This window comes from Peromyscus leucopus, chromosome 8a, assembly GCF_004664715.2.
Source record: "Peromyscus leucopus breed LL Stock chromosome 8a, UCI_PerLeu_2.1, whole genome shotgun sequence".
Taxonomy (NCBI): Eukaryota; Metazoa; Chordata; class Mammalia; order Rodentia; family Cricetidae; genus Peromyscus; species Peromyscus leucopus.
In genome coordinates this window covers 27,116,482-27,139,799 of record NC_051085.1, presented here as the reverse complement: position 1 = coordinate 27,139,799, position 23,318 = coordinate 27,116,482, and the positions used below count along the sequence as shown (strand labels likewise).

The following is a 23,318-nucleotide window of genomic DNA, read 5'->3' as shown; positions in this document are numbered from 1 at the left end:
CCCTGTAGACCAGGCTGGCCTTGAACTCAGAGATCTACCTGCCTCTGTTGGGACTAAGAGTGTGTGCCACCACACCCAGCTGACAGTGGATATTTTAAATATGAATAAAGTTATTTTTCAGTTTTTAAATATTGAAAAAAAATACAAATCATATATGTATATGGAATGGCAAAATCAAAGGCAAAATCCTCTGAGGAATTTTAGCTAGATTAACCAAGAGTGGTCGCAAAGATAACCAAGAATTTTAGCTGGATTAACCAAGAGTCATCACAAAGATAGCCAAGAATTTTAGCTGGATTAACCAAGAGTGATCACAAAGGTAACCAAGGATTTTAGGTTGTGGCTGGAGATTTGGATCCTTTGGTAGCTTCCTTCCCTTGCAAGTTCTGGATCCAGTGACCCCACCCCCACACACTGGAAGTCACAGGGACAATTGGCAGACCTGCTGGTGTATGCCTGGCAAGAGAATCCCAAATTTAATGTTGTTTTCAACTGGGTAGCAAGTTCAAGTTGAAGGCCATCTTGGCTCTCATGAGATCTTGCCTCAACAACAACAATCAGGGCGGAAAGATGGCTCAGTAGTGAAGAGCACACACTATTTTTCCAAATGGCTCCCGGCACCCATGTTGGGCAGTTTACAACTTCCTTATAACTTTATCTCTGAGGAATAGGAAACTCTCTTTTTAACCTCTGGCGAACCAGAACACATGTGGCAGACACATAGACAGACATACAACCATACACATGAATAATCCCCCTCCCTGCCCCACCTAACAGTAATGACAATAACAGCAACAAATCAGTGTGTGGTGTCCTGAACAGCACTTGGGAGGCAGAAAGCTGGAGAATCTTGAATCTTTGAGTTTGAGGGCGGCCTGGTTTACACAGCAAATTCCAGGCCAGCCAGGGTTACAAAGATCCCATCTAATAGAGATATAATAATATACATGATAAGGAAATCCATATCAAGCAAAAGTATTTCAATTCAGATTGCTACGTAGATCAGAGTAGAAAGTGAACACAGAAAATGATTTTTTAATCACTTTTGAGCTTGCTTTTTCATCAAACAAAACAGTCAAGATGGGCTTCCGCTGCCATTTACTGACTTATTTTGGTCGAGGTATTTCACCTGTCCCTTGGCTATAATTCTTCTTACAATATTGATACATGTGCGCGCGCAAGCTGAAGTGCTCCTGGGCATCCGCCCGCCCACACACAGACATAGCTCCACCCCCACCCCCACTGTAAAATAATAGATTCTCAGTAAATGTCGGATCTTGTTTTATTTTTGAGCGATACCTCTTGACAGGCAGGTCGTTTAGCTAGCTATTTCCCCCTCTAAAGAGTGTTTTGATAAAACAAGAGGTATGTTTGACATTCCAGGGTACACAGTAACGCAATATTTTTAATGTGAAAGCGAAGCCTTTCTCAGGGTGGCCAGATGGCACTGGGATGTTGGACGGGGGGCTCCTCGGTTTTCCTGTGGTGAATGTGGACGCCTTGCCTTGAAGGGGTTAAAGGAATGCCTTTCTCGAGTTACATGAAGTAGCAGAAATTATCAGATGGAAACAGGAATGGGGAAAGGGCTCTGCCCCAACCCATGGTTTCCTTTCTCACTAGGCTTGTATTTACACCGGTTAGCTGTTCTTTGGGCGCAGGGACCACCACACAACACCCGGGCCCCCTTAACTGCTGCTGCCGCCGGCTGGGATGGCCCGGTTTAAACAAAGCTGTGAGTCACCCACAGCCTGTGACTGCAGGGCCAGGAAGCCCTGCTGGAGAGGCCACGCCCCTCTCCCTGTGAATCGCTGGCCGGGACAAGGGAGGGGCTGGCCCTTGCTAATGAGCAAGTTGCCAAGGCGAGACAGGAACTTCATTCCTCTCTGTGTCAGGATCCCAGAAATTATGCCCCTTCTCTCATCATGAGCTGGCTCTCGAGTTCCCCGGGAGTTGTGCTAACCGCTTACCACCCCAGCGGCAAGGACCAGGTCGTTGGGGAGAGCCATGCAAAGGGAGGCGACGAAGCCACCTCCAGGTAAGGAGACCAACCAACAAAAAAAATCCCCCACCTGCCCCAGGAACAAAGTGACAGGGAAGTTGTCATGAGGGAAGAGAATCACCTCTACACTTGAAGGCTGACCTCAGGCTGCAGCCTGGACCTTTGGCTCGTCCTTTGCATCTCAGCCGCTCCGCCGTGTGTGTGTATGCAAGAGTCCTTCGGATTACCGGTGGAGGATGGGGGGACGTGGCTCTGTGGCGCTCTACCAGTTACTTAGCAGGTGCATGGGCAAATGCTGACTGATCAAATGACTGTATCGGAAACACTCTCTGTGAGATGGAATTCTTGAATGGGCTCAAAACTCCGCTGGAACTGGAAGCTGGGAAAGTCTGCCAAAAAAGCAGGGAGGCTGGTCACTCCGCTAGCTGTTTTGAGAGTGCCACCCTCCGCCCAGAACGCTGAAAGCAGACCTCTTGGGCAAAATGCCCAAGATACTGGCCTGTGGCAGAGTTCACGCTCTTCAGTGTACGTAGATTACCGCCACAGCGCAACACATCCCCTAGGAAAGGGATTTCAAAAGGGAGTTTTTGTCAGCAGCGTGGTTAATGTTAAATCACTTGATAGGCAGACAGGGTAAATGTTCTATAGACTATGGAGGCGCTCAGTCATCTGGGTACTTTGTTCTGTTTTTCAAGGTTGGTTCCCGCCCCCCTCTTCCTCTCTCTCCTTAATGACCTTCTCCCTAGCTGAAACTTTTAACCTCCAGTCTTAGATATACATTGCAAATATTGGCCTGGAAGATTGCCAAACCAAAAAAAAAAAATTAGTTATCAGCAAGTCTAATTCCATCTTGATGCTAAAAGTGATCATGAAAACGTCATTGTTCTTGGGTGACTTAACGCCCAGGACTTACACGAAAAGAATGCCTCCTTTCATTGGTTTTTCCAAATCCCCAAACATAAGGACGTGGGAAAGTCAACGAAAGGCTGTAGTATTCCGGGTTAGAGCCTGGCTGAAGAACTTCGCCTCTCACATGTTGCCCATTGTATCGAAGCCATTGAATGAACTCATTTCCAAAGTTAAAAGCCAATGGCTGCCCTTGCGCCCCATGCGTTACCATTTCGCTTTCTGGTGTTTTGGGGGATTATCTGTTGCTTCCATCCATGCTTCTGAACAACAGCAAAATATTCACCTTCGAGCAGCAAACAGCCAGCGACAGCTAGCCGGTAGCTGGCCTAATTTGTCTTCCGCACAGGCAGTCAAAATAGCCAGAACTGTGCGAGCTTGCATATTCTTCAGTTGTAATGGCTTCAGGCTGGGTGGGCCTGAGGACTGGAGCTGAGTCATGGAGGTCTTGGTTGTAAGAATGAATGAAACTCGGGGGGGGGGGGGGCTTGTGTCCAAACCTCTCATCCCATTGTTCAGGCTCAAACCCCAGCAATTCCTTCAGTTGGAGTAAAGTTTGTTTTTGCATGAGTCGGCAGCGGATGTTCCTAGACACTTTTTCCTGTTGTCTGCACTTTGGTAGCTTGTGATGCATGGTTTAGACTTGAGCGGGTTGAACAAACGAGGAGGAATGGATTGTTTTCAGCTATTTTGGAAGTAGAACTCAAGTGGGCCGAGGAGCAGGGCGAACAGTAGCCCATGCAGTGTGTGTGTGTGTGTGTGTGTTGGGGGGGGGGACACATCTCTAGGATGGCTCCAAAAGGCCTTTCTGCTGGCTGCCATACTGCTTACCCACCCTGTTGTGGGATTTGGTTTTCATGGGGGATAGTAACTGATTGGAGAGTTGGGGAGAAGATGGAAGACTTGGTTGAGGCAGGAAGGAGAGAGGAGGGGGTTACTCATTAATTTTTACCCTGATACTTAGTGTAAATTATCAGCCAAGCAGAATGTAGCTTTGGGATGTACCTTGTTTAGCCTCGAAGGGGTTACGATATTAGAATTGGTGTGGAGTAAGGCTTGATGGAAGGAGGAGGGATTTGAGGGGTGGATCAGGACTGACCATCTAAAGACAGTGATGTTGGTTAGGGGTGAATAGGATGTTGGCTGGGTGGGCTGGTTGGCCGGTAGTTTAAGCATTAGGAAGATGCTCCAAGGTTTCAGTGATGGTTGATGCCTATTTTGTAAATAAAGCCAATCTGGGCAGTGGTGGCGCACGCCTTTAATCCCAGCACTCGGAAGGCAGAGGCAGGCAGATCTCTGTGAGTTCGAGAACAGCCTGGGCTACAGAGTGAGTTCCAGGAAAGCTACACAGAGAAACCCTGTCTCCAAAAAAAAAAAAAAAGATAAATAAAGCTGAAGTAAAATACATATAAAGAGGCTAAATTAGATCCTGCATGTCTTCATATCTATTTAAAAGTAGCTGGAGATATCTTAAAATTCTGACCTTGCTTATCGAAAGACTCCATTTAGTCTAAATAATATATACATTGATGAACTATTTAATCAAACAAATGGTTCAATACATATATATACACACACACATACATAATGCAGTTAAAAAAAACACACAGTGTTATGTTCATGATTTCAGATGTTTATAGCAAATGTTTGATTTTTAGCTTTCTCTTGCCAAGTCTTTCTTTATTGCTGTTCCGGTCTTATGAAAACTTAGGATAGTGAGAAATTAACATTTTGTAAGTAGTCTGATATCCTCAGATTCCTCGGATTCCATTATCTCTCTTTATCAGAACACACATCCAGATCCCAGGTTGAAGAATTCATCTTACTCCTGGTTGGGGCTTCGCAATTATAGAATCGTGTGTGTGTGTGTGTGTGTGTGTGTGTGTGTGTGTGTGTGTGTTGTTTTTTGAGGCAGGGTTTCTTTCTCTGTGTAGCCCTGGCTCTCCTGGAACTCACTCTGTAGACCAGGCTGACCTCAGTCTCACAGAGATCTTACTGCCTCTTGAATGCTGGGATTAAAGGCATGTACCACCACGCCCAGATAGAACCCTGTTTTCTTATTTTCTTTTTTGTAATGTTTTTTTTCCTCCAACTACTGGGACTTGAAAGAGCATGGTAGCATTAGTTTTCTGGCTGACTGTATACAAATGTTTCCAAAGGAAACCACTTTTTATGGGCAGCTATATTTACAAGACTTTATTTACTTACTTGTTTCCCAGGCTGGCCTCTCAGTATTTGCTTTAGGAAAAGTAATTTTTCAACAAAACTGTATTACATTACCATTCTCTGACTTGAGCATCATTTTAAGGGGGAAAAAAAAACTCTGCTATGATTACTTTATATGTTTTTGTTTTTGTTCTTTTAATATTATTGTCAAATGATATTTTCTGTCTTATTGGAAACTAACTCAAAAAAATTAATAGTTTAAAATGGTTTGGAGAATGAGCTCTTTGTGTCTCTCTTGAACAAATATGGTGTTCCTTATATAAGGGGTTATCACAAACCTGAAACCCAAGGCTGGGAAACCAACATGGCTGGATTCACACTCTGACTGACTCTTATAGTCACTATCAGTGTGAACCACCGTAGAGTTCATTCAGTCTCTGCCTGGAAGTTGGATGTCACGTTAGCCCTCCCCTTGCTGGGACAATGAAGTTAGAAATCCATGCAAAGCCCATGGGGCAGTGTCTGGCTCAGAGCCAGCCTGATGTTTTCCTTAACACTTTATGCCCTGTAGAGTATTCTTCCTCAGTTTGACACCGTGCTTGGGAATCTCATTTTGTCATGGTTTGAGGAATAGATGCATAGTCACCATGCTTAGTCAAGAATGATATTAGAAGCTAGATGTGATGTTACATATCTATATGGGAGTGAAGGAGTGAAGGAGGATCAGAAATTCAAGCTAGCCTTGTCTATCCAGAAAGTTCAAGGTCAACCTGGGTCATATAATGCCATGTCTCAAACAAACTATCCACCACCACAATATCCAAATAAATAAACAAATAAAATGACTTATGGGAAACTGGGTGTGGCTGGTAAATACCTATAATTTCAGCACACAAGAGGAACTAGGAAGATGAGGATTTCAAAGCCATCTTCAGCTGTATAACAAGTTTGAGTCTAATCTATAAAACTCCATCTCTCGCTCACTCTCTCCCCATTCCAGGTCAAAGAAAAAAGACATCGTAAAATGAAGATCAGTGTAAATCTTTTAGACTTTTGAAATCAGAAAGTCCTTGGAGATGTGTTTTGTTCCGCAGCAGTTTTGAGTTGGCCAGGAGACAGCTGCACATGGAAGTTGGGCACTGAAGTCCATAAACATTGATGGAATGTGGGTGGGTCCTTTTTTGGCAGCTAGACTCTCCCCTGTCTTCATACCTCCCTCCTCCACCTTCAGGGACTTTGCCCAACAGCATGCCAAGCAGAAAGCGCTGTCACTTTCATACCCACATTTCAGCTCTAACCATGTTCAGGTTTCATCCATTGCTTTGTTCTATAAGCCTGGCCATCCAGTTGCTCAGTTACTCCAAATACAATCTCTAAGTTGTCACTGAGAATCAGACAAAGTGTCCCTTTGCTGGGGTTTCATGGAGAATGTGACCAGTTGCTTTTTCTCACTGTGACAAGTACCTGAGAAAAGCGAGAGAGTAAGCACTGACCTTGAGTTCCACTTAGAGGCTTCAGCCCATGAATCCCATGGATTGAGGCTTCAGTCAAGGGTAAGCAGCTTGGTAGCAGGAGTGTGTGGTGGAGGAGGCAGCCAAGAAGCAACAAGACAGATAGGAGTCTGCGTTTAGATAGAGCTGCCCAAGACACACCCCAAGTGGTTTATTTCTTCCTATCAGGCCTTACTTCCAAAAGTACTTTATCACCTCCCCAAATAGTGCCTCCAGCTGGGACCACTGTTTCAACATAGGAGCCCATAGAAGACATGTCAGATTCAAAATTTGTCAAAAGGTATGTCTTGGGGTAGAGAGAGGTATCCAGATGTCGACAATAAACCCTGAGCTGCTGATGGTCAGGATTAGCAGGTATCTGAGAGCAAGGGCTATTAAGGCAGAGAGGTCAAGAGGAATAAGAGCCATAGGTCTAGAGGAAGTCCTAGAGCAGATAACAGAGGCAAAGAGCCCTGCATGGCCAGAGGGCTGGGGAGAGAAGGAAGCTACCAGGCCGATGACGGCTGCTAGAACATTTGGGCTTTTTGATTATACTTTAAAAAAAAAATGGGGTAATGTGGAGGGGAGATGGTTTTGAGCAGAGGAAGGACACAGAGGAGACTTCAGTTTTAAAAGGTCACTTTAGAATAAGGGGTTGATTATAAACTGTAGAAACAGCAGCCACATGTAGAAGGTAAAGGTAACAGTGGCCTGGGCCAAGGTCTTAGTCACTGCAGTCATGGAGGGAGTGGGTCATGAATTCCCTGAGGAAGAGTCTGCAGGATTTCCTGATGCCTGTTGTGTGAGCAAATGAGAATAAAGGTTGTCACAGGGATCTGGGTCTAAACTCTTGTAAGGATGGAGTTGTCACTGCTTTAGATGGGGAAACGTCCTACAGTGGATAAGGAAGTTGCATTGGGAAGACTCAGAAACCAGCCTTGAGTATATGTTTTAAGAAAAAGACATGATTGCTTTTCTTGACGAGGTCAGCATTTTGTTTGTCTCTCATGGTGCTGGAGATTGAACTCAGGGACCTGCGCATGCCAGGCAAGCACTCTACCACTGAGCTATGCACTGAGTCTGGGACCATCATTTTTATGTGATTGCCCATGGTATTTAAAAATCCGATGTATGGTGCCATTAGTAATTCCTTCCAAATTTATATATCATCTGAAACCTTTATTATTTTGTGAAAGGGATACTTGTTAATAAGTTTTATTTTGCAGTTAGTTAAAGCATATTTCCTGGTCCTACTTTCACAGGATTTAGTGAGGAAATACATTCTTTGTACCCATCCATGTTGTTGATTGTTTTCTCAGTCTTGCCCTCAACTGAATGACATGAAGACTTTAAGACTTGTTGTCTTTGGTCTGTAGTACAGAAGCCCTGCCCATAATTTCCTCTCGAGTTGTTAAGATGCACACACTCTTGACTGGGCAGATCTTACCTTCATTTAGGCAGCAAAACATTGTCTTTTCATCATCCACATCTTTAAAGGGAGTGGGGGGTAGAGGAAGTTATTTAAAGTTATCTTCATGGAACTTTTTAAGTTTATGGTTTTCAAATGTAAGGGTTTAGTGATCACGTACTGCATCCCCAACCTCCTGCTCAAACATCCCTTGTTATTCACACACACTGCTTCCTCCTCTTGCTGTGCTACAGCTTTGTCCTCTCTTGCCTCCTCTCAGTGGGGTTTGCTTGCTCTCATGGACAGCCTTATCACTGTTATCTATTTAGTGGTGTATGTGGCAGACTATGTGCTGCATCTGATGTGTGGACGTCAGAGGACAACTTGAGGGAGTTGATGTTCTCTTTTTACCACATAGATTCCTGGGGTCAAGCTCAGGTCCTCAGGCTTGGTGACATGGCTCTCACCAGCCCCTGTTATTCTTTTGATGTGGTTCTACTAAGTGTTGAAGCAAGATGGACTCAACAGTTGCTTGTTTAGCATGATGCGCAGGTTCAAGGATTGGCGGCACAGCAGCTGGACCTAAGTCCCCTTTTAAATTTTTATTTTACGCACATCAGTGTTTTGCCTGCATGTATGTCTGTGCTAGGGTGTCAGACCTTAGAGTTAGAGCCAGCTGTGAGTTGCCATGTGGGTGCTGGGATTTGAACCTGAGTTCTCCGGAAGAGCAGTCAGTGCTCTTAACCACTGAGCCACCTCTCCAGTCCCGAAGTCACTTTTAATATCGATGGGACACCAGAACAAATACTCCTTTTCTTTTAGTTCTCACTTCCTGTAAACATCAGTCTCCCATATTTGGATAAACCCCTACCACACCAGAGACCAAGGCTGCCCTGCTGGGAGTTCTTTCTCCATGCTTCCAGCTCTTGAATGAATGAGGTCGCATTATATCTGCTACCTTCTCTCCACTTCTTTATTGAGCTCTGCCTGAGCGTCCTGAGAAAGCTCTCTCTGCCATCTTTGGGGCATCACTGTGTGTGTGTGCTCAGACCTGCAGAAAACACAGGCTGGCAGGTCTTCTTACCCTGCTTGTTTGCATGGAGGAGGAGGGTGCACCAAGATTGTGTGATGACACGCCTCACATGAATTTCTCCCTCCGATGTTTATTCTCCTGGTCCAAACCTTTCATTTTTACCAAGAGCTTGGAGATGGGCTGTTTTGCTTTGTTTGATGGGTCATGAGCCTTTTCATTTGGTAAGATGTGGAACACAAGCTCATTATTAGAGGAGAGAGGGGATGCACTGAAGTGTCTGGAGTGAATTCAGGCAGGAGCAGCAGAAAGCGTGTCTAGATCTTTCTGTAGACATATTCTTTTCAATGCTGCATTTGTCACTTTGAACTGGCAAGGTATTTATTTGTAGAAGTAAACAGGAACCATAGAGACTTGTCTGGCCACTCCCCATGTCTTGAGTCCTGTAAATACCAAGTCCACCAAATTATCTGTGTAGAGAGAGTGGCAAAATTTGTGTCTTACAGTTGTATTTGGTAGCTGCTTTTTGGCTGAGAAAATGCATTTTTATAGGGGAAGTGGGGTTTATCATGTACAAGGATCTTGGTCACAGGGAAGGGATCCATTCCCTTTTCTGTCCAGTGACTGGTCATGTGGTGTCACTTGTGACTGACTTACTTTTTCTTTAAGACTATTACCCAGCCATTAGCTTTATTGACTGATCATTTCAGTTTGACCATGATGGCTCTTCATGGGGGTCTTTCTACCCTCTTGTGTCTTAGAGCTAAATGAATCATCTTTTTATTAAAAATTTTAAATTGGGACTTGACTTGCCTAGTTCATCTTGTTTTGATGCATGTATGTGGTGTGTGTGTGTGTGTGTGTGTGTGTGTGTGTGTGTGTGTGTGTGTGTCTGAGAGGGAGAGGGAGGCAGAGGGAGATATGAATGTTCAGTGTGTGCATGGTGAGGTATGAGTATGGAGGCCAGAGGAAGATGTTAGTCACCCTGCTCTGTCACTCTCTGTCCTATTTCTTTGGGGCAGAGTCTCTTGCTGAACTTGGACCTATGTTGGTGGCCAGAAAGCCCCAGCATCCTTTCTATCTCTCTCTAGCACAGTGCTGGAATTAAAGGCATGTGAGTGGGAGTTACAGGCATGTGAGCGGCTACGCCCCACTTATTTATGGAGTTCTAGAATTCAAATTCAGGCCTTTCTGCTTACACACAAGCTTTCTTAACCCCTGAACCCCAGTTTAGTAGTGGACTGTAACCAGTCTCCAGGCAGTGGACTATTTAGTCAATCTGGATCTTTTTAGAGGTAAGGCCTGTGGATAGAGTAGGTTCCCATAGAAAGGATGTGTCATCTTTTCTAAGAAGTTTAGGACACAGTACTTTTATAGATTTCCTTATCTATGAACTCAGTATAGCAACACTCTTATTCCCTTCACCAGATTAATTCTAAAAGAAATTTAAAATGAAGTTGAGAATGACCAGAAACCATTTTCTGTGTCTTAGGTTTTTCTCCAGAACTTTCATTTAGCCAGAGCCCTGACATTTTGGTAAGATTTGTGCTGTCGATACTCAGGTATAAGATCTTGTACTCAGGGATCTTGTCGGTGGGTGGTTTCAGCAGACAGGTTGGTTAGTTGTCTTAGCAGAGGTCTTGTTCCACTTTAGGCAGTCAGTAAAAGCTTGAATGAATCAATAAATTGAGTGTGAGAGGGAAAAGGTGTAGACATTGCACACACAGACTGGGAGCCAGACTGCCTGGCTGGGACAGTCTGAGTTCTGGGCTGAAGCCACAGCAATTTACTGATAGTCTGGGGACATCAGTTTGTTTCTTTTCTTTCTATTCCAGAGCTGTTCTGGTATTGACTGGGTTAACTTGGAGCAAGCATCCTAAGGAGAGTGCTTGTCTTAGAGGGCAGCTCCTTTCCTGTGGTGATGGAGGGCAGCGAGAGCCTATTGCCTGTCAGTGAACAAACGTGGACAAGTATTGAAAAGCAGTTTTTAAGCTAATTTGTTAATAGTTTCTGCAATGAATGTTTGCTTTGTTGCATTTACAGAATAACATCGTTATCTTAAAAACCATTTTGGAGTAAGTCATGCATTTCAGATTGCCTATCTTAAGAACTATAAAGAATGCACAAAAAGTATCTTAAGGAAGGCTCCTAAGTATTGAAACATTAATCGGGGTGACTGCTTCGAGCAGCTTTTGTTTCTTACTTTTGGAGCATGGAAACTTATAAATCATTTGTTACCTTCAATAAACTATGAAGTTATCTAGGTTAGCAAGAAAAGCTGTTTGTTCATGGGCCTCCATGTAAAGATTGACTGTGGCTTACCTCAGTATTTGCAGGTACATTACTTTGTAGCTTACTGTATTTATACGCCCTGTTTTTGCCCTTAAAATGTAAATATATATTTAATGGGCTGCTGTTAACCTCATAAACAGGAAGCAATTAATGCTTCCTGGAGCAGATATCCACAGATATCCCATCTGGTTAAAAAAAAAAGTTTGAAAACATGGGTTGCAGAGATAGCCCCGAGGACAAGGGCAGTTGCCATCCAGCTAACTGACACCCAGCTGATGACCTGAGTTACGTTCCTGGGACCCTGCCCACAAGACGGAAGGAAAGAACAGACTCCTGCAAGCTGTCCTCTGACCTTCGGGTGTGGAAACTTTCCAGATGTTACCATTTCTTGCTGTGTGACCCATAGTGCCTTTCTTCAGCTGTCTGTGATGCACTGGGCTGTAGATCTGGAGAGTGTCCTACTAGCCTGCACTTTACACTCTTTGCAAGATCCTGCTTATGAAATGTCCACAGGGACAGGCCGCTTTGCTTCCATTGCAGAGGCAGTAAGTGGAAGTAACTAGAAGGAAGAAATGAAGGTGAGACCCATGGAGGTCAGATCTGTGAGCCTCTTAAAAATGCAAAAGCCATTTTCCGTAGGGGAGAAAGAATGTGGACGTGATGCCAAAGTTCCGTGGATCCTCCAGTCACCCAGTTCTGCCCATTGTTAATTGGTTCCTTTTTAAAAAATTCTTCTGTCATATATGTACACCCTGACCACAGTTCCCCTCCCTCCTCTCTTCCTCGTGACCCAGTCCCCCCAAATCCACTCCTCCTCCATGTCCCTTCAGAAAAGAACAGGCTTCCAGTGATAGGTTCCTTTTTTAGGCAAAAAATGCCACTTAGTTGTAGCACTGTTGGGGAAATGCATTCTAATTTCCCATTAAATTTAGAAATAAACTTTCTGGACCCAAATAAAATCTTCAACTCTGCTGACAATTGCCATTCAGAGTGTAGAGTTCTTTGCTTTCAGGCCTTTTGTGTTTTGAGAAATGAAAAAAAAAATCTCTATCTTTTCTTGTGTTTAGTTTTGTTTTTCTATAACATAATATTCCTTTCCAAAGTATAAGAGACCTTGGCATAACTTCAATAACTAAATAACTATGTCTTCCTGTGTCCCCTAAAAAACTTTTTTTTTTTTTTTTTTTTTTTTGAGACAAGGTTGAACTGTGTAGCCTTGTGGGCCTGAAACTCAGTCTGTAGACCAGAATGGCCTTGAACTCAGAGATCCTCCTTCCTCCACTTCCCTAGTGCTAGAATTAAAAGCATTTGGTACCACGCCTAGCCTACCTTGGGAAAAAAATTTAAATTCTTCTATCTATCATGTCTCTGTATGTGAGTGGGCATGTGTGCCATGGTGTGCCTGTGGAGGACAGAGGACAAGTGTTTGAGTAGATTCTCTTCTTCCACCCTGTGGGTCCTTGGGATGGGATTCAGGATGTCCTTGGTAGCAAGCTGAGTCATCCTGCTGGCCTTTGCCATCCATTTTGAAAGATTCAGGAAGGTGGAAATTGACATCTGTTCTTATGCCCTATCAAATCAGGTTTGAACTGGGATGGCGTCATTAATTTAGTGAAATAAAACATGCTTTACCTCTAAGCTGCTATACACCTGGAGTGGAAGAACTGGGGAGATGACTCAGTGGGTAAAGGCTTGCTGTGTAAACTCGGGCCTGAGTTCAGATCCTCAGAACCCGTATAAAGCCTGGGTGATAGAAATCCAGTGAGATGGGAGGGAGGTGGAAACAGGAGAAACCCCAGGGCCTTCCTGGCCAGCCTGTGTGGTGTACAGAGCAGGAAGCAGTAAGAGATACACATGAACAGAACAGAACATAACACCTGCACTCACACAAATATAAAACAAAACGAAATAACTCCTAGACCCACACTAATGTGGAACAGTAAGGTAATCTTTGGATTTTTACTCATAAGAATTGTGGATTTTGCATGGTTTAGCATTAGAGAGTTGATGTATCATCTCTGAAAGCCAATGATATCAAATATCATATATATCTGAGGAAAGCTATAGGTATTATATATTATTGATAAAATGGAAAGCATAACAGCATAAAATTCAAATTCCTAGTTGGGTTTACTTGGGTGAGATTTGGACAACTAAAAAATTCTTTTAAGAATATGTAAGTATAAAATATCTTAAATCTCCTATATGTAAATATATGTAAGGGTACATAAGTATATAATATCTTAAATCATATATATATATATATATATATATATACACTTTTAAATATCTGTTTTTTAACTAAGTATCTACAGAGGTTTTTAGTGTATAAAAATGATGAGTCTGGAGGAAAGCAAATGTAAGAATTTCTGCTTTAAACAAGGTTGCAAGGAAATTCAATAAAATCCAGATATATTCTAGAACCACGTTTTTTAGAGTACCTCTTTTAAAGGACAGAATTTTTCAAGAACTTTGGCTGAGTTATTGAGGTTCAGTTTGGCTAAGAAAAGACAAGTTAGCTGCAGGAAGTTGAAAGGAACAAGCTATTTATAGGTGGTCTAGAAACATGTAACTTGATGAACGTGTTTTATAATTGATGCTTCACTAGGGTTACTCGTGTGGACCTGTTTATTTCTCTCTGTTCAAATAATACAGTCGAAGGCGTCATTGTCATCTGATAAAAATGATTTGGGGTAGACACAGATGTGTATAGTATTAGACACAGATGTGTATAGTATTTTATTTTTTAAACTCATTTTCATTGATAACAACTTTAGCTTTGAGGGCATGGACAGGTACAGTTATATTTCTAGACTATTTGAATTATAACATTCTGAAATACTCTGTATTATAGTGGAGTTGGGTGGTTTTATATTTAGATGTGGTTGGGTAATTATATAAATCCCTTCCCATTTTTTAGATTTATTTTTATTTATAAGGGTGTGTGTTTGTGACATTCATATTGTGTGGATACCCATGGAGCCACAGAGGGTGTCCAGTCTCCTGAAGCTGGAGTTACATGTCATTTTGAGCCTTGTAATATGGGTATTGGGAACTGAACATGGGTCCTGTGGAACAGCAGTGAGTACTCTGATGCTGAACCATCTCTCTAGCCCATAAGTCCTCCTTTTTCTTGAGTAAGGGTCTTTCATTAAGAATCAATAGAAGCTGGACAGTGGTGGTGCACACCTTTAATTCCAGCACTCAGGGGGCAGAGGCAGGTGGATCTTTGTGAATTCGAGGCCAGCCTATTCTACAGAGTGAGTTCCAGGACAGCCAGGGCTACGCAGAGAAACCTTGTCTTGAAAACCAACCAAACAAGAAAGAATCAATAGACAAAAGTATGGTATGATGTGTGTCTCTAACCCCAGTACTTGGGAGGCAGAGGATTGCCACAGGTTTGAGGCAAGCCTGGGTTACATAGCAAATGCTAGGCCAGCTGTGCTATATAGAGAAGCCCTGTCTGAAAAAGAATCAATAGAGGTCTGACAGATAACATAGTGTGTGAATGAAATGATGTTCTATAAAAAGCATGTTGATCTCAATTTTGGGTTTTAGTAAAATCTGTGAACGAAAAATGTAAGGATCCAGAATATGTGACTTAAATGTGAAATGTCTCCTCTGTAGGCTTAGGTGTTTGAACACTTTGTCCCAGGCTGGTGGCTCTGTTTTTGGCTGTTATGAAATCTTCTCACTTGAGTCCACAGCAGGAAAGCTAGGGGGTTGTTGGCTGGTTCCCATTCTGGCCTGTGTTTTCTACTCTCTGATCAACTGAGCCATGAAGGACTCTTTGGTTTGCATATCCCCGCCAACATGAGCTTTTCCTGACGTGACCCAAAATAAATCTTTCTCTTTTCTTGCTTCTCATAGGTGTTTTGTCACAGTTAGGAAAAGAAATAGGTAACTATGTGGAGCCATCATACAGAAAGGGCTGAGCTGCTGTCATCAGTGCCTCCATATTGACGCATTTGCGCCTAGGCGGGGAGGCAGCTCTTTTCTCCTTATGTAACATCTCTGCTTGGTTAGCTGAGGTTTCTTCGAGTATGGCCATGTCAAAGGTTGTCAGCTGTCTTACACTCTTACTGACTTTCTTCACAATGAATGTCCCAGGAAATCTAAGAGGACGCTACTAACTGGACTTGAGGAACCAATCAGAAGTGAGTGAGTTGAGCGGCATGCTATTTGCCAGTTGAATAAATCATAGGCCGGCTCAGATTCAAGAGCATGGAGGAATAGCAGGCCGCAGGGATACTATATAGGACATTCTCATTTAATGTTAGCTAGCTATTATCCTGTATGGTTTCCATTTGCTGCCAGCCATGCTTCCAAAGACCCCTGTTTGTTTACGTCCAGTGAAATTTACTCTGAGGGGTTGTTGGTATTTTGTAGTACATGATAGTTTTGAGATCACATAGTACATATGAAAACATCCAAGAGATGGTGGGAAATTAATCTACAGTGTTTGAGTAACTTATGTCCCAACTCCCAGTACTTTGGTGCATGCGTGCATCCCGGCACCTTCAGAGACTGTGAACACTCAGCCAGACATACCTGAACAGCAGTCCTGTAAATTTTCCTTTCTTTCTTGTTTTAGAAGTTTTTGCTTTATTTGTGTCTATTATTAGATTATGCTTTCTTTCCACCATACTTCCATTATTTATTTTTAATGTTTTAATTTATTCTTTGAAGATTTTATAATGTATTTTGATCATATTTAATCATATTCTTTCTTTCCCCTCCTCTAACTGCTTCCAGACCACATGCCCCTGGAAACTTCATGTTCTTTCTCCCTCTTAGTAAATTAAGGGGCTAGAGTGATGACTCAGAGGTTATGAGCACTGGCTGCTCTTCCAGAGGTCCTGAGTTCAATTCCCAGCACCCACATGGTGGCTCACAGCCATCTGTAGTGGAGTCTGATGTCCTCTTCTGGCATAAAGGCATATATGCAGATAGAGCACTCATATATTAGATAGGTAGGTAGGTAGGTAGATAGATAGATAAATAGATAGATAGATAGATAGTTAAAGAAGAAAAAAATTAAATAGAAAGAAAACAAAACAGAATAAATAAAACAAAACATGGAGGCTGATTTGTCTTGGCCAATTACTTGTGAGCACGGGGCCTGCCCTAGAGTATGGTTGATACCTAGTGCCACTTCTTTGACAAAAACTGAGTTTCCCTCTCCAGCAGCTTTCAGTTGTGAATAACTTCTTGTTTAGGGGAGGGGCTTTGTGTCCATTTGCCCTCCAGCATGCTGGGATTTTGTCTGGTTTCAGCTTATGCTGGTCTTGTGTATGCTTTCAGTCTCTGTGAGTTCATTTATGCATCTGCCCTGTCACATCTGGAAAATAGTTTCCTGGAAGTCACCTGTCCCCTCTGGCTCTTACAATCTTTCCTCCCCACTCTTTCACATGAGATCCTTGAAGGGAGAGGGCAGTAATTGCATGTTGTTCAGATGTGGGTCTCAGTGTGAATTACCATCTACTGGAAGAAGAACCCTCTCTGATGAGGGTTGAGCAGTGCACTGGTCTACAGGGTATTGCGATGTGTCATGAAGAGTTGTTTTATTGCTCTATTCATTTAGCAGAATGTTATTTGTAGACCCCATTACCTCTATAGTCTCAGTTTCTGGGCCTACTGAACATTGTCAGGTATGGGCTCAATAAAGTGAGCATTAAGTCTAATTTTGATAAAAGTTGTTGGTCACTCCACCAATAATCATGCCGCTGTTGCACTCGAGGGCATGTCATTATTGTAGCTCATAATGTTAATATCCAGATGAGACTGGTGATTGCTTTCTCCTCTAATAGCGTGTATAGCTTCTTTCAGCACTAGCCAGTAGGGTTGAAGCTTCCAGTTGAGTATCCTTTTTCTTCATGCTTTTTGTCATAAGTAAGCTTGTGGTGTCTTTAGCAATAGGGTCTTACTTATCCAGTCGTATAGGGGTATCAATAGCATTGGCAATTGCCTGTAATTTGGGTATGTGTATCTAAAAGACTTCTTTGGCCAAATATTCAAAAAAAGATGTGACCCATTCTTGGACTGGGAGTTTTATCTGGTAAAATAAAATGTCTAGTTGGAGTATTATCTCCATCATTATATTCATTTAAATTCCTTTTCTATAGGTATAATCATTGGAAGCATCTACAGTGGTATGTTCGAAAATGGCCTTTCAAAAGGCTTTTCGTGCTGAGTACCCTTCCCCACGTCCCAACCTCTACCCTTCCTCCCCATTCCCATTTAATCCTCACGTTCTCATTTCTCCTTTATCCACTTATGGCACCATACTTATTTTCTCTTCCTTAGAAGTCATACTTCCTTTAAAAGGGAAGAAAACTATCACTTAATTAGCAAACTCTTTGAACTCTGGGGTGGGGAGGGTTCATCCAAATAAGGATTTTTATTTTGAAACAGCACTTTAGGATGTTTGTATTTCTTTAACATTACTTTCTATCTACAATTTAGGATTGCCATTGTTTAGAGTGGGACATAATGCATATTTAAATAACTTCTCTATAGAAATGATGGTATACTTTGTTAGATCATGTAATTTAGAGAACTAATTTTTAAACCACCTTTCTTATTTCTTAGACTTATTTATAAGGAATTTCTGGGACCTTCCTTCTGTAGGAGTGGGACGAGGCTAATTCTTTTTAAAAAGGTTTTTAAAAGCTTTTATTGCTGTTATGATTGTTATCATTGTGTCTGTGGGCCTGTGTGGGCACAGTGCATGTATGGGGATTAGAGATCAGTATTGCGGAGTTTGTTCTCTCCATCCACCATTATCTGGGGTCTGGGGATTGAACACAGGTTATCAGGCTTACAAGTGCTCTGCCCACTGAACCATCTCACCAGCTCCCTGACTCATTTTTTTCAGCTTAGTTTGAAGGTTGAGGCTTAAAGACAGAGTCTAGGCATGACACCTCTAACACAAAATACCCACTCTAATTGCTGTGTACTATGTACTATGTACCCTTCTCTCCAGGGGGACAAACACTTTGTCTATTTGTTTAAAGCACACTTTCTTGCATGAATTAGTGTTAGGTCCTTATTTCCCAAATTGCACGTGGAGTACTGTTGTTACTAAGTATTATATTAAGAAGGATTTTGTGTGCCAGGCGGTGGTGGTGCACATCTTTAACCCCAGCACTCGGGAGGCAGAGCCAGGTGGATCTCTGTGAGTTTGAGGCCAGCCTGGTCTACAGAGCGAGATCCAGGATAAGCACCAAAACTACACGGAGAAACCCTGCCTCGAAAAACAAAACAACAACAACAAAAAAGGATTTTATAGCTCAGTGTTTCAGTGTTTGGGTGTAAGCAACACTTGCAAGCCTTCTTGTAGCATACACTGTCCAGATAGAATTTAAAGCCTCAAAAAAGATAGAAGAAAAATTGTAGCAAATAATAAATTCTGAATTTGATGAAAGAGCCCCTGTTTTATGAAACACTTGAAGCTAACATTCTGGGGAACGTAGTCTGTGAGAACTAAAAATACTATTTTCTGTTTACGTGTAGAAAAGTGTTAGGTATTGTATCCTTGGAATCAGTAAGGCACTTTGGGTTCTTTTATACTGTGACATCAGCAGTTTTCAGCTTCCCTTCTGCTGCTGTCCACTACACATTTATACCTACAGAACTACTTCTTGGTAATCCCATTCCCACAGTAGGAGAGTCTCTCCCTGCTTCCCCCAACTTGGAGACAGAGTCTCACTGTATATCCCTAGCTGTCCTGGGACTCACTCTGTAGACTAGGCTAGCCTCGAACTCACAGAGGTCCACCTGCCTCTGTCTCTTGAGTTCTGGGATTAAAGAGGTGTGCCATCACGATAGGCTGTAAGAGTGTTTCTTCTTTTTAGATATTTAAGTTTCAGCTGGGCGTGGTGCTACACACTCACCATCTGAGCTCTGGACAGGTGGAAACAGTCGTGTTGAAAGTTCAGCTCACATAGTCCGTTCAGGATAGCTGGGGGTTTAGAAGGAAAAAAAAGGGAAAAGTTCATATAAGACATGTCTTTCAGGAAAAAATATTACCTAGTATTTTTATAGGCAAAATTTACATGTATATCCCCAAACCTAACATGACAGTGAGGTATAGTTATGGAGGAACTACCTTGGGGCAGTTTTAGTGTTGATATGTGGGAAACAGTGTCAAGAGGAACTATGGCCTGGCCAAGCAAAGATTGGCTTTCAGTTAGTGGAGTTTTAGCTATTCTCCATTCCAGTATGGTGATTTTGTCCATTGTATCAGACATAGGTTGTATATTTTGGTTTAGGAACATTCATTTGTATCTTGGGTATATATGTTACATGTTTTGTTACTTAAAAGAGTTGGACAATCTTAGTCACCACCTTTTCCTCTAGAACATCAATCTTCAGCTATTCCACCTCCTTTAAGATGGTGAAGACACAGTAGTCCAGAGAAGTCAAGCAAGCTGCCCGAGGCTGTCCTGTTGTGGCAATCCTGGGATTTGGAGCTCGGCCCTGGGAACCTGGCTGTCAGGGTCTTCACCACTACGCCATTCAAAAGAATAGTTTTACTTCCAACTTTTGTAAACTGAAAGTGATGTTTTGGAAGCGTATACAGCACAAGTTGAAGAACAGTGAAATGTATGAATTCTGGCTGATTTATGTTCATTTCCATAATAAAAGCTCCTCTGCTTTAGTCTTTAAAGGGAGTATTGCCAATCTGCATCTGGGACAACTCATGGATGGTAAAGTAGTCATTTGGGGGAAATCACTTTAGCAACTTTCAGACACCAAAATGATATTTATCCCAATGAGTAGTAGTTTTTTTTTTTTTAACCCATTCTGCCATTTAATAAGTAATTTTATGTAACCTTAAGGTGTTCCTTTGAATTTTGTGGTTGGCTAGTCATGTAATTGGAGCAAATTGCATTGTAGAGGAAACGCAAAACAAACATTTGTTGAGCATACTCTGTGTTCCTGCGAACTTTAAAATGTACTTTATTTAATCCCTGTAAGATGAAGAAAATTAACACCCTTCTCCAAATGAGGGAAAGAACTGGTGTTTATAAATGAGCTCTGGCTTAAAGTCTGGCCACATAGTCATAGAATAAGTGACGTTGGCATGTTGGTGTCTGAATGGCACCAGGGTTTCAGTTTTCAGGGAAGACCTTGTCTGTGGCAGGTGTGATGTGGGTTGTCCAGCAGTCCTGAGATGTAGGGCTGTGGCGGGGGCTGCAGAACCAGATGAGGAAGTCTGGGCTTCTGTAGATAGAGCAGAGGAGATAAGCCTGGGCAAGGACTTCTCTATCAGTAGCTTTTGTAAACTGGAAAGGCTTCCAAGGTTGACAGGGACACACTAACAAAATGCTTTTTACATCAGTACCACTGCCATTATTAATAGTTGCATTTTTTTTTTATAGATGAATAAGATTTTCCTTAAGCCTTAGAAAAAGGACAGTAAGGCTGCACTGAGACTACATTATCTCCAGGTCATCCCCAACAACTCAGTTAGTTTTAGTGTCCTCTCATTGTGTGAGAGTTTTCCACGGACAGTTGGGTTAGTACTCTTCTTTAGCCGTGAAGTTGGAGTTCTCACAGAGGCTCCTTTCACACTGATGAAGACGTTTAAATAGTTAGGGTTAGGGCGGCATGGGGCCATGAGGACATGAAAACCATGGCCTACCACAGACCCAGAGATCTCAAAATAAAATCACCTACTTCGTGGGTACTTTTTGATTAAGTTATTGTGGGTGTTTAAGAAGGTGGTGAGTGGGGGCTGACTGAGGCACGTGGACTAGTATCTGTCACTCAGCCACAGGTCATTCAGCCCCGTCTCCCATAATATTTAGACTCTTGGCTTATAAATGGTAATCCGGTGATGGACACACTGCACCTCCTTCAGGGGCATATCTCCACTTTTAGGCTACGTAATCTGAAATGTGTCGGCAAACAAACCGAAGGCAAGTGAACTGGCTTATTCTTGCTCCTAAACCTAGACCTGAGTATAAATAGTTGATTTCCAGGCCAAGGTGTCCCTGTATGACATGCACCTAAAAAGTTTCTGCTGCCACAAGCTGCCAGTCTTAGCCAAAATAGAGTTTTGTGTCTGTCCAGTCTGTTCTCGTCATAGGTCACTGTTGCTGGGGAGACTCTCTGAGAGAGTCAGCAAGCTTTCAAACTGGTGCTAAAATTTGACACTGACTGCTGAAGTTCCTTGGCTTTATACCATCCCTCCATGCTTAGGAAAGCAGTTTATTTTGAAAGATTTTTTTTTTTCAAAACTGCAAAGTCTGGAGGGCCAGTCAGTGCAGGCAGGACAGGAAGGCCAGAGGAGAAAATGACCCGTGTGTTGCAGGGAACCCAAGTTTGGTGGAGTCGTTTTTTTGAAAAAGGGGTCTGCTCAGTTAATGCCTCACTCGACAGAGAGTCTGCCTTCTTGGGGAAAAGGAAGGAAGGAAGCATGCATTTTGTAAATATTTCACAATGTAAAAATAAGATCCATAGACACGCCCATGCTGCCAAGTCCTTATCCTGGCCCAGGGGACCCTGAGATCTCAGTTTAAGGGAAGATGGGATTTTCGAGGTTGCGGGGTCAAGAATGAAACAATGGTAAGAGGACTGAAGGAGGACCAGCTGTGGGTGGGAGGGACATTTTCGTCTTGTCACCATTCAGAGGCACTGACCGCATCAGCACTAAGGGAGCCTCAGGCCAGGCCCGGGTGGCCACAGAGGGACTGAACCTGAGATGCAATTGGCATTGGAAGTGGTGTGTTGGCACAGTCCAAGACACAGGAGAGTCCACCTTGGGCACACTAGGAGTAGGGACAGAGCAATTACTCGAAAGCATGGCCAGCTGCCTGGGTTATATGTTGCCCCTCGGCTACCTTCTGGGAGCATGCAAACTGGTTGTGACTAAGAGGATAATTACGAGGGTGAAGTACCAGGCAGACATCTTTCAGATGTTGCCTTTGTGGGTTGTTCGTACCTGGGTCCACTGTACTTTCTAGCACAATAGCCTGGGAAACTTTTGTTTGGACATGCTTGCTTACACTTTTTAATATTCCCGATATTAAAAGTGACTCTTCTAAAACTTTTTTCTTACGACCCATTGACCATTAAGTTGTGATACTTGCAAGACCATTGCTTTTAGGATTTCCTCCTGAAACTGTTACAACAAATGCATAATGAAATGATCGAAATAGTGAGTTTCATTAAAAAGTCAGCTTTGAAAACTGTCAACAGTAACAGAATAACTTCAAGGCCAAGGGAGATCTTTCCATGGGGAGAGCAACCATGTTGGTCTGCATGATTCAATGTTATTCTACCACCATTTCCTATTTCCTTGATCTTTAAGTGGGTGTTCCCCAGGCTTCTGAGGGCCCCGTGCTGATGAGAGCTGGGGTCAAACTCTGTACAACTTTTTATTGAGGACCAGGGCTATGGAAAGTATGTTGTGTATTTATGTTGAAGGTGAACAATTCTGGACCACTCATTGCCTCCCCTCCTGCACACCCTCCTCATGGCCAGACAAAATAAATGATTGAACAGCCAGTTAGATTGTGAGGTGTCTGTGCAGTAGTGTGGCTGGCATGCTTTGTATTACTAGCCAGAAGATCGAACGAAGGACTTAAATGAGCCCCATGTGTAAATGAGACAGAGGGACAGCCATTGTTTCTTGGTGTTTTTGCACACAAATAGACTCGTGAGAAAAAAAAAATAGCTCCAAAGTTGTTTGTATTGAATAAAATGTCAGTAGCATTGAAGTGAATTTACAATTCCAGAGATTTAAAGAAAAAACTTCCCAATACTGTGCAAGCATATGTAATTGATTTGCTCCTCCATGAATCTTCTAGATTGTGACATATGTTGTTAGGCTCATGAAATTGTACTAGCACACATATCACACATTTATCTTCTTTTTGAAAGGAATATGAAACGCCACAAATCTTCACAATGGTGTGTTTTTGATATGTGTTCTCTGTGTATGAATATTTTCAAAGTGAATATTTTATACCCCTGGATATTTGTATTATGTCTTCAGAAAACGTAAATCAGGAAAAA

At 42.6% G+C, this 23,318-nt stretch overlaps 1 protein-coding gene across 2 annotated transcripts in view; it reads left to right on the top strand.

Moving 5' to 3' along the window:
- Arhgap18 (Rho GTPase activating protein 18) overlaps nucleotides 1-23,318 on the top strand; it is a 214,178-nt gene that overhangs the window by 63,990 nt on the left and 126,870 nt on the right. Inside the window, exon 1 of one of the 2 annotated variants that reach the window (XM_028877379.2) lies at nucleotides 1,809-2,035. The exons of the other annotated variant lie outside the window; for it this stretch is intronic. Within the exon in view, the coding sequence (XP_028733212.1) occupies nucleotides 1,923-2,035 (113 nt within the window). The 5' untranslated portion in view covers nucleotides 1,809-1,922. Of the gene's footprint in view, nucleotides 1-1,808; nucleotides 2,036-23,318 lie in introns of those variants that run through there. 2 annotated transcript variants of the gene reach the window in all.